This window comes from Carettochelys insculpta, chromosome 1 (assembly GCF_033958435.1).
Source record: "Carettochelys insculpta isolate YL-2023 chromosome 1, ASM3395843v1, whole genome shotgun sequence".
NCBI lineage: Eukaryota > Metazoa > Chordata > Testudines > Carettochelyidae > Carettochelys > Carettochelys insculpta.
The window spans coordinates 304,656,653-304,673,061 of NC_134137.1; the positions used below are offsets into that span (position 1 = coordinate 304,656,653).

Sequence of the window (16,409 nt, forward strand, 5' to 3'; positions counted from 1 at the left end):
GAGAGCTACTTTTTTTTCATGGTTCAATGCAGCATTTCATTACTGCTGAATTTCCCTCCCCCCACCTTTCCCTTCCTGTCATGTGAAATTATCTCCCATGAAACTGATTCTTCAATCGTCAGTGTAAAGCCATGGTTTCAGTTTTTTAAATATATACAGAAAAATGATATCTATTGGCTACGCTTCCTTGAGGTCAGCCGCAGAGCTGCTCAGATCATGCTAAGTTGCCTGTGAAAGAAGTCTATAAAATTGGATTCACCCCTCCAAGGTGTACTGTGTAAGCATATCTTGTTATTTTTAATGGTTCACTTGAAAGCTCAGATTTAAGTTGTCCTTTAATATGTCAGTGTAACACTACTAGTGCCTTACAAGTTGGAATTTTTGCCGGAATGCAGACGCTACAATAGTTACCCTATAATATATTATCAGCTCTCCTATATCTCAGTCAATTTACATAATTTAAAATAGAATATCTTATTAAAAACATCTAGATATACACAGATTAGGAAACGTTTACAACATACAAATACACAAACTAGAAATAAATTCTCAGCATACTGGTATATACAACTGTGTGATACAATAAATAAGTTCTGTCATGCTCTATCTACACATCATATTGCTTAAAAGAAGAGTAGATCGGGGGCAGTGGTGAGATGAAAGGCCATTAGAAGGCTCTCTACATTTAAAGTTGTGCAAATTAAAACAGGATTTAAGTACCACTCATCTGTGTTAGGGACGCATGGCTGGAAATGAAAGGATCCATATTACTGAGGTATTTACAGATACTGGCTAAAGAGCACTATGTGGGCAAATGCAGAAAGGCTTCTTTTTTTCCTTTTGTTTGTTGTTTACTTCTTGACAGCCAGCATGGCGTCCACCTCTTCCTCCAGCTGTAAGGTGTGCCACTGTGCAATGGGTCGCCTTGGGTTGGCCAGCATGTCCGACCAGTGTCGTAGCTCTGCACCAGTGCTGTTGTAGCCCACAAAGACTTTCCCGATGGCATCGTTCTTGCCAATCTTGTCATAGTCCAAAACAGTCACAACAACTTGCACTTTCTAAAAGGAGATAAGAAAGAGCAGTCAGCAAGATCTTCAGGTAAACAGACACAAGACTCAGTAGAGAACGGGAATTCAGAGTTGGTTGGTGAGTAGGTGGCATAGTAAGTAGTAGCAGACTCCCAATGGTATGAAAACTCAGTCTTAGAAAGCAAAGGTTAGAAACACCTATGAATGAAAGCAAGTTCAAACCAGCCATGCCAATTCCTTGGTATGCACTCTACGTGGAAGAGATTCTCTTTTGTGGCTAACAAATACATAATGCAACTCAAGAGGTGGCATACTCCAGTGTGCGTCATGCACCCTAGATCTTGGACACACAGCTGGTGTGTAGCATGGCTCTTTTACCTTAAGTTGTCTCCCCCGCTGTACCAAGAGGTCTCCACCCTCCCTTTTGGCTCTATGTTCATTTACTCCCAAATAAAAGACGATGTCGCCCCTGTTTCTGTATGTTGGAAGACATGACATTACAAATATTCTAAAAGACAGCAGTGATTGGCTAAAAGGGCCCAGAAAGGAGGGGTTAGGTGTGTGAAGTAAAATGCTATAGTTAGGTATAGGCTGCTTATTTGCATAATCACATGGCTAATTAGCATAGCCGCACGAGATCTCCCTGCTGGCAGAAGCTGCTGCCGGCAGTGAATAAGCTGTGTGGACTTGCCTCTGCTGGCTAAAATCCCCTCTGTTCCTAGTCCCTTTTGCCTGAAAAAATTCAAGAAGTCAATGTCAGTGCCTGCAGGGGTTCCCCGCTGGCTGGCTGGCTGCCTCACCTGGTTGAGTACCTGTACTAATCATCTTAAGCATGTGTGATGAATTTGAAGAATTATTATTTCTTATGAGTTAGGTACGCATGCATTCGCCACAATGCAGTGTCCTATTCACCATGTGTGGCGTGTAGATAACATACTGGACACCGCAGAGTTAGAGCTTTACATCTTCAAGGAACATTCATTATGTCAAGCAGCTTTTGAGAGGAAACATGACTGCAAAGTACAAGTCTCCAGAGAAGGAACCCACCCAGAGAGCCAAAACAAAGCTGTTTCTTCTCTTCTATTTTGGCTTCTGATATATAATCTCAAACAAACAGATTAACAAAGGAGTTAGAACACTGGTGGTTTTTTATTTTATTTTATTTTATTTTATTTTATTTTTTGCAGGCAGCCAGACAGCATGTGAAATGACTACTGTACACTTTACCTACATGTAGATTTTGCACCCTCCCATACAGACAATAATAATGCTGGCTAGATCTTATATAGTGAATTTCATAAACCTTAAAGCGAATTATAAAGAAGGTAAGTATGATCATCCTCATTTTACAGATGGGTGATTCATTTCTCCCTCACTGTACCTCAGTTTTCTAAAGAAGGCCAATGGCTGAGCTGGGAATAGGAGTCAGGTCACCGAAACAAGACAAAAAGTAGCACTCTCCAAGAAAACTACTGTGGGTGGGTTTAGAACCAGAAAACATTGAAGTCCTTCCTATTGCATCCTTCTCATTAAATTTCTTATTCAAATGGTGCTCAGGAAATGTTAAAATAAAAAAAAATCCCTTGTGCTTTTTGTAGAAAGATGATTAGACTGACATAGGTTTGTAGGGCTAATTTGGGAGGTGAATCTAAAGGTCTCACCGCTGATGTAATTTACACTCTTCCCCCCGTTTAAGTTACATGCACAAACTCAGAGGGTCAGATTCAGAACTGTAATTTGCAACCTGACATTTACAGCTTCTTAGACTTGCCTATTTGTTAGTTGCATTTGGTATTCTAGGCTTCTCTTCTAGCCCTTCAGCATGTTAATTACAGCAATGTAGGCTCAGGAGACCAAATTCAGAGTTGTTATGTAAGGGAGTCAATTACATGTAGGTGCATGAGAATCTAAGGAAGTCAGGATAATACAATCTACATGCTGAGAGGGTTGGAAAGAGATTGGAAATTACATCATTTTATGTATCACCTCTCATATGGCCCAATCTAAGTGACTCTGAGGATGTCTCTATTGCTCATTACTAAGTGCTCATTTACTATTTGTCTGAGTAGCACAACATAACTTATTCCCCTAGTGAAACTGGGTTTTCCTCAGTAGTATCTGAGATGAACCAGCCTCAGGCTGATTTGACTTAACTGTATCCACTTTCCCTTTGAGATTTTCATTTTAAAAGATGTATGACTGTTCTCCTGACTGCTCTGTGCTATTATAAAGGTACACAGCTCCAGGATTCATGACAGACTGGGATTGATTTCTACAGGTAGATTTTATGAATTATGGGAAAACTTGATTTACACAGAAAAATATTTTTAGTGCCAACAGGCCAGTCAGCCTTTTATTCTAAAAAGGCTTGCTCCTGCGGTCCTTACTTGCAGTAGTAGTCTCACTACTATTAATGGGATTATACCTGTGAGTAAGGGCTGCAAGAGCAGAGTCATAATGACTACTCTTTATAGCCCCTTCTCCTGAGAGAGTGCACACATCAATGAGCCAGAGAGAATATGACAGCTCCAGGCAGGTAAGTATTTACATAATCATTTATGACAAAAGTACATATCAAATTCAGACTGTCTTCCCCAAGACCCTTCATGATAAAATGCAATATCCTTCATGCGTCTAGTTCTAGAAGCCAGAATGATGTCTTACAACATAATGTTGCTTGCAGTATATTTGCTTTTATTGCCAATGATAGCCCCAAAAGAATATTTATGTATTAGGTGCAGTGGAAGTGATATCAGGACATGCTGAAGGCACACATGAAAAAGCACAGCACTGGTGTTGACTTTGGGGAGAGCTTTGGCCAGCACTGTCCCCAGTGGAGAATGGTAATCTGTGAGGGGGTGGCAGTATTTGAGAGGTCCCGCAGCAGTGCACATGAAGAGATGTGGAGGAGAAGAAAAGAATGTCAAAAACTTCTCTGCTCCCCTCCAACAGGTGCCAAACACCTGCCCCTTCTGTGATAAGATCTGTGGCTCCAGAATCGAGCTGGTCAGCTGTCAACAGGCTCACAAATAGGAGGGGACGCGAGGATGTCCTGCTCATTATTGAGTGACCACCGAGAGAGAGAGAGAATGTGTAAAGGAATATTTGTGTATTAGGTGAAGGGTAAAATGGTTTCCCGAAGTGTAATGGCTTTATGCTGGTCTTTGATTGTGGAAAAATTCTTACTATGGTGCAAGTGATATTACTGGAAACCATTAGATTAATAACTAGTGGAATTTTGTTTCTATCATAACTCCGAGGATGGACACAGCACAAACAATGGTGTGGGGCTGAATGAGTGGGCAGGGAGGGCTCAGAGAACAGATCAGGAGATGTGTTTCAACTTCTGGTCACTGCTTCAAATCAGCACAGATTATAGTGATTGATAATCCTTGCCATCTGGTGATTGATTAGTCACCTTTGTGAAATGTAGGTTTCACTGCAAATGTCTGTGGATATTACAACAAAAGACCACCCAAACCAATAAGAAACTGTATTAGCAATCTCAGCAGTGTGGCCAGACACTGAAAGGACATGGAGACTAAACTATTGAGGTTAATAGCTGAACTCATGCAGAACACAAAAGGAAAGTTGCCTATATTCTTCTTGGTCTGCATAGGATTTCACATTCCTGTGGGGTTAGCTCAGCACCATTTAAGATTGCAGTTCACTGTGAAAGTCCTCCTTTTAAAAAAGGGTTCCAAGATCACATCTGTCTTTTGCACAGTTCTATGCTTATGCATTGCTGCAGATTGCTGACAAATACACATTCCAATTAAGGGCACAAAATCTGAATTTCCAATGAGGTTGTTGAAAGACATTATTCTACTCCCATTTTATGTTTCCCATTGGTGCTGCTAACGAGCTGTTTCTATTAGTTTTGACAGCTCTGCCTTATCTCCATGATCCCTCTCTTCTCTCACTCTTTAATGACCGTGGGCTGGATATAACCATTATTCCATTATTCAACATGTTAGTGGAAGTTTATCTAAATGAACGTTACATCCAAAATACCAGAGGTCACAGCCACATTTACAGTATTCAGTCTAAGTAAGCCACAGCACAGAGTGTTGTGGAGACACCCATGCTCGAAGCACTGGCATCAACTAGATGTGGTCATCACTAGGCGTAATAACCTCAAAAACGTCCTTCTGACACGCAGCTATCATAGTGCTGACTGTGATACAGATCACTCGCTAGTTTGCTCCAAGCTCAAGCTGAGACCCAAGAAGCTGCACCTCTCTAAATCTGCTGGAAGGCCCTGCATTGACATCAGAAAGACGGCAAACTCGGAGAAAGCTGAAAAGTTCAGAGAGACCCTCCAGGAAAATCTGCGCAGCGGCCCTGGGGGCGCCAATGTGACATCCAAATGGCAACATCTGAGGGATACAGTTTACAACACAGCCTTGTCAGTGTTTGGAAGAAGAGCTAGAAACATGAACGACTGGTTCGAAGCTAACTCCGATGAGATGATTCCAGTCATTGAAAAGAAGCGCGCTGCACTCCTGGGCTACGTCTACACGTGCAGCCAACATCGAAATAGTCTATTTCGATGAATAACGTCTACACGTCCTCCAGGGCCGGCAACGTCGATGTTCAACTTCGACGTTGCTCAGCCCAACATCGAAATAGGCGCAGCGAGGGAACGTCTACACGTCAAAGTAGCACACATCGAAATAGGGATGCCAGGCACAGCTGCAGACAGGGTCACAGGGCGGACTCAACAGCCAGCCGCTCCCTTAAAGGGCCCCTCCCAGACACAGTTGCACTAAACAACACATGATACACAGAGCTGACAACTGGTTGCAGACCCTGTGCCTGCAGCATAGATCCCCAGCTGCCGCAGAAGCAGCCAGAAGCCCTGGGCTAAGGGCTGCTGCCCACGGTGACCATAGAGCCCCGCAGGGGCTGGAGAGAGAGCATCTCTCAACCCCCCAGCTGATGGCCGCCATGGAGGACCCAGCAATTTCGACATTGCGGGACGCGGATCGTCTACACGGTCCCTACTTCGACATTGTACGTCGAAGTAGGGCGCTATTCCTATCTCCTCATGAGGTTAGCGACTTCGACGTCTTGCCGCCTAACGTCGAAGTTAACTTTGAAATAGCGCCCGACGCGTGTAGACGCGACGGGCGCTATTTCGAAGTTGGTGCCGCTACTTCGAAGTAGCGTGCATGTGTAGACGCAGCTCTGGAGTACAAACACTCACTGAGCCAGAGTACCCAGCAAGCACTTAGAGCGGCCAGAAGAACAGTACAGCAGACAGCGAAACGCTGTGCCAACAACCACTGGCTCCAGCTATGCAGCAGCATCCAGACCTGTGCCGACTTTGGTAATCTCAGAGGAATGTACGAGGGTATGAAGAAGGCATTAGGACCCACCCAGAACAAGATGGCACCTCTGAAATCCAAATCTGGTGAAGTCATCGCTGACAAAGCCAAACAGATGGAGCGCTGGGTTGAGCACTACTCCGAGCTGTACTCACGCGAGAACGTTGTGGTTGATGCAGCCCTTGACGCCGTTGAGCTCCTACCAGTAATGGACGAACTGGATCAGGAACCGACTGTGGATGAACTGAAGAGAGCCATCGACAGCATTGCAGCAGGAAAGGCCCCTGGCCAGGATGCTATACCACCAGCGGTAATCAAGTGTGCCGCGGACACACTCCTGGAACCCCTACATGAGCTACTGTGCCTGTGCTGGAAAGAGGGTGAGGTTCCACAGGATATGCGTGATACTAACATTGTAATGTTGTATAAGAACAAAGGAGACAGAAGCGACTGAAACAACTACCGTGGAATCTCTCTCCTAAGCGTTACTGGTAAACTGTTCGCTCACGTCATCCTTGGCAGACTCCAGAAGATTGCTGAGAGGGTGTACCCCGAATCGCAATGCGGATTCTGCGCAGAGAGGTCTACCTTTGACCTGGTCTTCTCTCTAAGGCAGCTGCAGGAGAAGTGCAGGGAGCAGAGGAAGCCACTCTACATAGTCTTCATCGACCTGACCAAGGCCTTTGACTTGGTCAGCAGGGATGGTCTGTTCAAACTGCTCCACAAGATAGGCTGTCCTCCACGGTTACTCAGGATGATCCAGTTGTTCCACGAAGACATGAGAGGAACCATTGCATATGATGGCGCATTATCAGATGCTTTCAGAATCAGGAGCGGTGTCAAACAAGGATGCGTGCTTGCTCCGACATTGTTTGGGATCTCCTTCTCACTCCTCCTGAAGCATGCCTTTGGATCTTCAACAGAGGGCATCTTGCTGCACACAAGGCCTGATGGGAAACTGTTTAATCTTGCAAGGCTGAAAGCTAAGTCTAAGGTGCGAGAAGTCCTCATCAGAGACATGCTGTTCGCAGACGATGCTGCTGTAGTGTCTCACACAGAAGACCAGCTTCAAAAACTGCTGGATCAGTTCTCCAAAGTGTGCAAGGACTTTGGGCTTACCATCAGCCTAAAGAAGACAAACGTACTCGGTCAGGATATTGCTGAATCCCCATCAATCAGCATTGACAACTATACGTTAGAGGTCGTCCACGAGTTCGTTTACCTCGGGTCCACCATCACTGACACCCTGTCGTTGGACACTGAGCTAAATAGGAGGATTGGAAAAGCAGCCACAACTCTGTCCAGACTCAGCAAGAGAGTGTGGAATAACAACAAGCTGTACACTCACACCAAAATGCAAGTCTACAGAGCCTGCATCCTCAGCACCCTCCTTTATGGCAGCGAGACTTGGACCCTGTATGACCACCAGGAAAAGAGGCTGAACGTCTTCCACTTGCGCTGCCTCAGGCGCATCCTTGGAATATCATGGAAAGACAGAGTGACCAACACCGCCGTCCTCGAGCAAGCTGGAATCCCAACCATGCACACCCTCCTCAGGCAGCGTCGGCTCCACTGGCTTGGCCATGTCCACAGGATGGATGATGGAAGGATTCCAAAAGACATCCTGTATGGTGAGCTAGCTTCTGGCAAAAGACCTCCTGGATGCCCCCAGTTGCGCTACAAAGATGTCTGCAAGAGAGACCTCAGAGAGGTAGACATCGAGCTGGACAACTGGGAAGAACTAGCAGACGACCGCAGCAGATGGAGGCAGGGGTTACACAAGGGCCTTCAGAAGGGCAAGATGAGGATCAGACAGCTAGCAGAGGAGAAGCGAGCGCACAGAAAGCACAATAAGGAATTGCCAGACACCCACCACATCTGCAAGAGATGCAGCAAGGACTGTCACTCTCGTGTGGGTCTTCATAGTCACAGTAGACACTGTAAATGAAGTCCTCAATTGAAACTGTAAAGGGCGCGATCCATAGTCTATGCAGACTGAAGGATGCCTACTGCTACTACAATGGAGGTAACATAACCATAACTTATCTTTCTAACTATAGTTTTTTATAAAAAAATACCTAAATATAATGCTGATGCTGGTCCCCAACTGCACATTGCTGAACGGAGACACCCTGATGAGGTCAGCAGTAAGAAAACCATTCTAAAAGAACCACAAGAAATGTCCCTGAAGATGAGGTCCATAGACTTTTATGCTCCCAAGAGCCAGAGCTAAAAAAGCATGTAAGTCAGTTAGTTTCCATTCACTTTTATATTTAGGTGCCTAAATACTAAGATATGTCAATAATTACCTGGTTACTAAATCGCTTTTGAAAATGGGACTTAGGTGCTTTTGAACTTCTCTTGATCTGTCAGTTAACTTACTCACGAGTAAGCAGGTTACTCCATGCAGAAATGGGTCAGCCCCGTGAAAGCTCATCACCTAGTAAGTTATTTTGTTAGCCTTTAAAGTGTTACATGGCTGCTTTTTTGTTTTGTGAAGATACAAACTAACATGGCTACCTCTCTGTGACCATTTAAAATGGGTGATTGAGGAGCCACGCGAACTATAACTGCACAGCTCTATCCACAGGTACCACTCATATGATACAGGAAAAATGGCTGACACCTACTTAATACTAGTTTTTGTCAGTTTTGTCCCTACAAGTTAGCACTATCTTCCTGTTTGATTTTTCTTTTTGGAATCCATTGCTTCTGAGCATAGAGTGCCGGTTATCCATTTTTCACTGATGAATCAACACTTCACAAGTACGGTGCATGTTATCATTTCCCTCTTGAAGCAGTTACACTCATCTAAAGTAATGTGGGGCTAGCACATAGGTGCTAATGAAGGCATGAACCCTTCAAAATTACAAAGGTTCCTGTTAAATATTTACAGAGGCTAAGAAATGGAATACAGAAGAAAGGGAAAGCAGGGTTTGGCATTACCTGGATTTGCTCAAAGGGTACCTCAAAACTGAACGATTCATTGTAGTAGGGGTTCAGAGTGTTCTTTTTAATTGTTGTCTTTTTCTTCTTCAGCCTCTTGCCATTCTGCATCAGATGGATTTTCACATAGGGATCTGAATAAATTACAATGAATAAAAAAAACAAAAAACAGAACACAGGTAAGACATGATAATCAAGCTAATGAGTATTGTATAGCTCAGGGGTAGCCAACCAGTCAAATCTAGACCAGAAGACACTTCTGAATGGACCTGGAAATATTTATTTCTCCGGAGTCTGGACCTTGATTATTCCTTGACCAAGAAATCTGCACTGTGACAGAAAATACCCCAGTACAGAGTAATCCCTGAAATAACTATTTAGTGAAAAATAGCTATGTTCATAGCAAATGGTCATTTAAGCAAAGGCTGTATTTACAGTGGCTGACATTGGATCAAGTGTTATATTTGGCATTTCAGTAAGAATTTGCTATATCCATTTATGCACCTGCCCAAGGACAAGGTAACATGCCACCTCACTCCGCTTCATAGGATATTACTCTTCTCTTTTTCTCATATCAGCACAACCTCTTCAGTTCATGAACTCTGGCTTGGTTACATGTTTGCCCAGGGTCTTATACGGGGGGGGCCCTTTCACTGAAACTGGCATCTAGCACTGGTAGAACATTGAAAATAATGCTCTGGGAGGGTAGTCCCAGCCACTCTAACTCTGCAGAGCAGTTTTACCCCAAGGTACTCCCATGGTCTGGTCTTCTTGCTTCCCCAAACTCCCATGTGCACTGGGTTTGATTGTGTTTAGAAGCAGCCAACTTACAACGTGGTAAGGGACTATTGTGTTCTTTACAGCCCCATATATGTATACCCAAGTGTTACTACTCTCTACTGAATTCTCCTTATTTATAAGTTTGTGTGAGTGCTGGTGGCTACACATCAGAATAGACTTACCACCTAATCACAGATTCTTTGCACAAGTTAAACTTCCAGGGAAGTTACTGCTTTGACATGATATCTTGGGGGGTTAGAACTCCAACAGGAATTGTGCCTGTTTAGCAGTGCTGTAACTAGCTCATTTTGCACCTGAGGCAAGAATATAAAATTGCTTCCCCTCATGTTTATATGATCATAGTAGTTATTTTGTAGAAAAAGGGAAAATATGTACATAACAATAACAACAATAACTTATCTATTATTGTTATGAGATTTGCACAAGCAATCAATAAGCACATATATATATCTTAATACATAAAATGATAATATATAATTATATATATAACATATATAATTATAATATATAATTATAATATATTAATACATATAATTATAAAATACCACCATGTCAGGTATATTAGGTATTTGTTTATAATTGTACTTTGTGAGCCTTTAATGAGGCAAACTCATAAATAATTGCATTGAAACTAATATGATTCGCTACCTCATGTTCTATTGATAAAATGGACCTATTTGATAATCTCTCCTGACTTGTGGATGCTCACAGATAGTTCTTAATTAATTTTAGTTTACTGAAACTTCTTTAGATGCTACAGTCACTGGCAAGCAGAGAAATATTTGCAGGGTGATTTCCAAATCTGGATAAGATTCTGCCAGATTATATTAATGAATTAACTGTAGAAGGTTCAACTAGTCACAGATGAAATGCTTGGCATAGCTGACTCCTGCCAAGCCTCTAGCTCAGGCAGGTGTATCTGGTTTTGCGGTGGCAGGGTATTCTAGCTCGGTTGACTCTTACAGGTGCCAGGGGCTGATCTTGTAGAGTTAGGGGAATTTTAAGGTTTCACTTACAAAATGCTGAGAGACAGGCTGTGTTCAAACTTTCTCCTATGGCTCTCAGCATTGACCCTTAGAGCCAGTCGTCCCCCTCGAACCTGGGACAGCTTAAGTGAAATGAAGGAGCCTTTCCTCTGATGGGGGAGGGGAATTCTACTGCCCCTTCAAATTTGAGGAGCTGCAGGAACGAGCAGGTCCCATATCCCTTTAAAAGGTGCATACGTGTGTGTGTGTGTGTGTGTGAAAGAGAGGGGAAGATCTCCCCGCAGCATTGCTCAGTCATGTGCCACCCACCTCCCGGGAGCTAGCGGCAGACCAGCTGGATGCCCTGCAGACTGGGGCTGAGCAGCGCTCTCCCTTTGTGGTTGCACTTTCTCCCTGCAAAAAAGTGACATGCACTGGGGCTGGCCCAGCTGTAGCTCCGTGCGTGCTGCCTTCAAAGCCCTCTGCAGATAAAGTATCAGGTGTCTGCACAGCAGGGGGCAGCAGCTGAGGGGGCGGAGAGGCATTAGTTCGGGCCAGCTCCTAGCTGCAGGGAGACTTGTGACTTTCACTTAGCACCTCCAGTGATCAGTGCTTCTGGTTAGAGACAAGGCAGGAGTTCGCCCCTCCCCCGCTCACACTGGCCCTGTAAACCCACGTGGTGTCTGCGGTGGGGGGCATTCCGCACCCGGAGGAGGCAGGTGCTTGTGGTAGGATTTCCAGCAGCAGCTGTGTTTCTAGCTCGGCTCGAATCAACTTTTAAATTGCACCCTTCCACCCCCGCCCCCAGTTTCTTTTGAGGGAACAGCCAGAGGCATCTTTCCATGATGTTAGTAGAAACACCTTTCTCTTGCAATAATGTGTGGGAGGAGGGGGTCATCATCATCAACAACCATGGGCTCAGTGCCTGTTGGTGTCTGATGGCTCTCTCACTATTTCCTTCCAGGAGGAGGGGTCCCCAAAGGCAAGCATGTTTTGCATGAGAGAAACTTGGAAAGGGATGCCCCCTAGCTGGAACATAGAGAATTTAACAACAGATTAGAGGGAGAGATTTGTGAGTTAGAGTTATATTCAAATTCGACACATTAACACATGGCATGAACAGAGACATCAAGTACCTCACCCATTACAAGGACTACTTGCCTTCCTTTGATGCTGATAATTATCTCAGACAGGACAATTAACATCCTCCCACCTTTCACCCCCTTCCTTCTATCCTATTTGATTTGTCAGTTTTTACTGCAATTTTTTTTTGGTCCTCCGTTCTTATAAATAAAACAAAGAAGTAGAAATGTAGCACTTTAAAGACTAACAACGTGATTTATTCGATGATGAGCTTTTGTGGGACAGACCCACTTCTCCAGATCCAATCTTCAGGATCTGTCCCACGAAAGCTCATCACCGAATAAATCATGTTGTTAGTCTTTAAAGTGCCACATTTCTGCTGCTTTGTTTTGTTGGAGTAATGACTAACACGGCTGCCTCTCTGTACTTATAAATGTCAGTCGGGATTGCAAATGAAATTGATTTGAAGAAGTAGGTCTGGCCCATGAAAGCTCATCACCGGATAAATTGTTTTATTAGTTTTTAAAGTGCTACATTTCTGCTGCTTTGTTTCAAATGCTGTTAGGAATAGGGTTAAATTGTTAGCACTGCCCCACCACAAACAAAATCAAACAACACTCTAGAAAGGGCAATCAAAGGTGTATTTGCATGACAGCTTTTATGAAGGAAGGAGCTGCAGCTGCTCTATGGCTGTTTTATGCACCCTCTCAGCCCTGCGCCTGAGGCAAGTACCTTACTTGCCTCGCCCTTGTTACAGCCCTGCTGCTTAGCGTACATGCAAGTGTGTGTCCAATGGCTCTTTTTCTTGATTCAGCGAATTGATTTAGTGGACTCAGTTCCCTCTCATACCACTGTAAATCAGGGGTAACTTTAAGTCATTTGTTTTACACCCATACATAGTTAAAGTGCTGAGTGGTAAAGAGAATCAGGCTCTTGGTTTGTACCAGCCTGTCTATTACTGCGGCCTCGACTTGATGAATAATCTTTGTGGCTGTAGAGAACAATTCTGCAATGTAAGCCACAAGGAAGCCTCCCCTAGGGCAAAACAACAGAAGCTGTGATGAAACCCTGATAGCTGCAAGTCACTCTTGGCATAGCTTGTGCGAAGGTTCTTATCATTTCTATCAAAGAGAGAGCAGGTCAGGAGGAGGAAAACCACTGAACACTTTTTTGTTAACTCTCCTTATCTTTACTCCGAGCACACAATCTTTCAGGTCTGTCCGATGGAATCGGGGCCTGAAGAAAATGGGAATAATTGCATCCTGCTACAGCATGGTTGGGAACCTCCGGCCTAAAGTTCTGCATGCAATTTGTCAGGGTTAGCCAGTTATGGACTGCCAAACATTCTGTTTACATGAGCAGCTGCAAGCGTGCAGCCCTGCAGCCAGAGGCGACTGGTGAGAGGGAGCCCAGGGGACAACCAGCCACCTACCCCCCCCCGCAAACTGGAGAAAGCTGAGCAAGGCAGCCCCAGCTAGGGCTGCTCCCTGGCCATGTTGCTCTGCTTCTGGTGGGGAGCATGGTCCTGTCCTCTCCTTTGGAGCAGCATGGCCGGAGAGCAGTGTGACCTGGAGTTGCCTTCCTGTGCTTTTCTTGCTGCTGCTGGTGAGTGCCGAGGTGGGGAGGAAGGAAGGGAGGGGGGGTGAACCCCTGATGCTGGCGCTGGCCCTCCAACATTGCTAAGACCCCGGCTGGCTGCTGGCTGGCCCCTCCCACCTATAGCATTTGGGAGGAGGGCACATGACCCCTGGTGCTCCTTCCCATGCATTGCCCCTGCTCAGAGTTCCCATTGGCCACAGTTCACCATCCGCAGCCAATGGGAGCTATGGGAAGTGGTGGCCTGGTCCATGGATGTGAATGGCAAAGTGCAGCCACTGGGCGCTGTGAATGGTTATGCCTGGATGCTCACGTAAACAAAGCATCTGGTGGCCCACCAGTAGCTAACCCTGATGCACCACATATGGCTGGCATGCCAGAAGTTCCTCACTCCTGTGCTACAGTAAGAAAGTATTGTGTGAAAAGCTTTCAGACTTCCCTGGCTTTTTCTCAGGGTTATTTCCCCTGCAGCTTCAACATGGGGTTTAGCACCTGGGCTTTGGGAGACATGCTGGTGTAAAGCAGGTGGTTCTCTGAGCTCCAAAAAGAAGTGATCTAGACTGTCAGTTTTGCAAAGGCTCCATGTTGAGTGTAAAACTGACCATTTCAGCATGAGGACTGGTTAGAAAAAATGCTAAAGAAGCTTTACGGGTGTGTGGAAAAAAATGACTAAAGCAAAGGACTAGTGTTGCAGAGAATCAGGAGCCTAATGCCACTAACCACTGGCTTATAGAGTCTCTCTCTCACTCGCTGCAAATGCATATTGCATTCCTTGCAGGTAGCGACCCGGTTTGGAAAAGAATTTTGAGAGACCCCACCCCAGGAGAGGCCAGTGGTTGGAGCACTCTCCTGAGAGGTGGGAGGGCCAAGTTCAAATTTATTTTCCACAGCAGGCAGTGGAGGATGAAGATAAGGGCCATCAGGGAAGGGATGGGAGATGATCCAAGATGGCAGCTGCCACCATGGCAGCGGCACCTTTCCAAAGCCTTCTTAAATCCCTAACTCCAGGAGAGAGCCAATGCGTGTGAGTCTGGGCAGAGGCAGGCCGTTCCCTCCTGTCTAGATTTAGACACCTAAACCGCTTGGAGGGAGGTTGGGACTTAGGCTGCAGATCTCTCCTTACCATTCCCCGGCATTAGCGGCTTCCTGCTGAGCTTGCTGCCCTGTGTGACACCCATTCCTATGCTCCAACTGTTCCCAGACATGGTACACAGAATCTGAGTGCTAACTTGGGTCCATGCAGTCCACTGAGCAGGAAGCCACCGAAAAGGTGAAGTGGCCCCTTACCACCCCTGCAGTAATAGGACGAAGTGGGTTTGAGAGAGTTACACATTGTTATGGTTTATTACCACAACCGGTAACTGCAATGACTAGAGAGCTCTCTCTGGCTAGCACAGCACATCTTTGTTAAACCCCGCAGGAGTGGTGCAGCTGTGCCGGTGCAGTGGTTTAGGTGTAGATGTGCCATGACTATCTACCCTAAACCCAAGCAAGAGCGCTGTGGAGCTCAAAAGTCTCTCACTGACAGAAGAATGAATCCCAGTGAAAAATATTACTTCACCTACCTTGTCTTTCTTATATCTTGGGACCGACAGTCACCACTGCGTGTAATCTATACTAGCAATTCAGATGGCTACAGACTGCTGCAATGAAGTGCAGCAATAGACCTTAGATTAATAATAAATGTTCAACCTGTAAGGCATAGTTATTACTTTGTTTTTTCTTCCTCATTACTGCAAAATAGACTGCCTTACTTCATTACATAATTCTTTTCCAACTACTAGGAAAGAAAGATTGTATTATACATTTATGATTTAAATATTTCCTTGAGATTGTAGCTCATCCTTTGCAGAGCAAAATGTGACATATGTAAAGATTTAAAGGAAATAATTTTTCAATTAAAAATAAATAAAAGAAAGATATTCCTTGTGAAAAGCATCTCTTTCACAAACTAATATAATTTAAATTGCCTGGCGGAAACCATTGCATGAACACAGGATAACAGAGTAAAAATAATGATGGTAGACTGGCCTTTTACCTGAAAAGTCACAGAAAAAAAGGGCAAGTGATTTTCAGTGATGAAGTTGAGTGAGGACTGCTATGCTTTCTAGTTTTACCAAAGGCTCAGTTCTGCCAGCGTTCCTCATGTTGAATGATACCTTAAGTGTATTTTTAATTGAGAAAGCGCTACTCAGCATGAGTAAGGGTCAGAGACTCGACCTCAATGGCCAAGGACCAAAAGTTGTGCAGCGTGAATGTAGTCACATCTCATAAGACAGAGTGAATTAATTTGAATCAGTTGTCTTAGATCAAACTGAGACAGGGGCCCAGATTACCTCCACAATGAGGGAATCCTCGGTTGTGGATTTCATCTGGTCCACATGAAAGAGGGAGGGCTGCATGTGTGGAGTTACTCCTGTGACAGGGCTCCATGGAGAACAGGACTGGCTATTCTCAGCAGCTAAATTCATCTTAAAATGACCGTGGGATTAAACACTATTCACTTCTACCTCAGGTGCTCTGTCTTTGCCATTCTAGTCACAAATGCAAAAATCACCACTGAGATTGTGCATCCTGGGTTTTACAAGAATATCTCAGGGGAGGCTCGCAAGGCAGCTTTTAAAGTATTAGGGTGCTACCCTGACATCCTTTGCTTTGTT

General features: G+C 44.7%; 1 protein-coding gene across 2 annotated transcripts in view; it reads right to left on the reverse strand.

Annotated features, from left to right (window-relative positions):
- Nucleotides 1–851: 851 nt before the first annotated feature.
- SYT1 (synaptotagmin 1) overlaps nt 852–16,409 on the reverse strand; it is a 178,661-nt gene continuing 163,103 nt past the window's right edge. For both annotated transcript variants that reach the window (XM_074984015.1, XM_074984014.1), the window contains exons 7-8: nt 9,305–9,438; nt 852–1,058 (exon numbers count right to left, since the gene is read on the reverse strand). In XM_074984015.1, coding sequence (XP_074840116.1) covers nt 852–1,058; nt 9,305–9,438 — 341 coding nt within the window. The remainder of the gene's footprint in view (nt 1,059–9,304; nt 9,439–16,409) is intronic.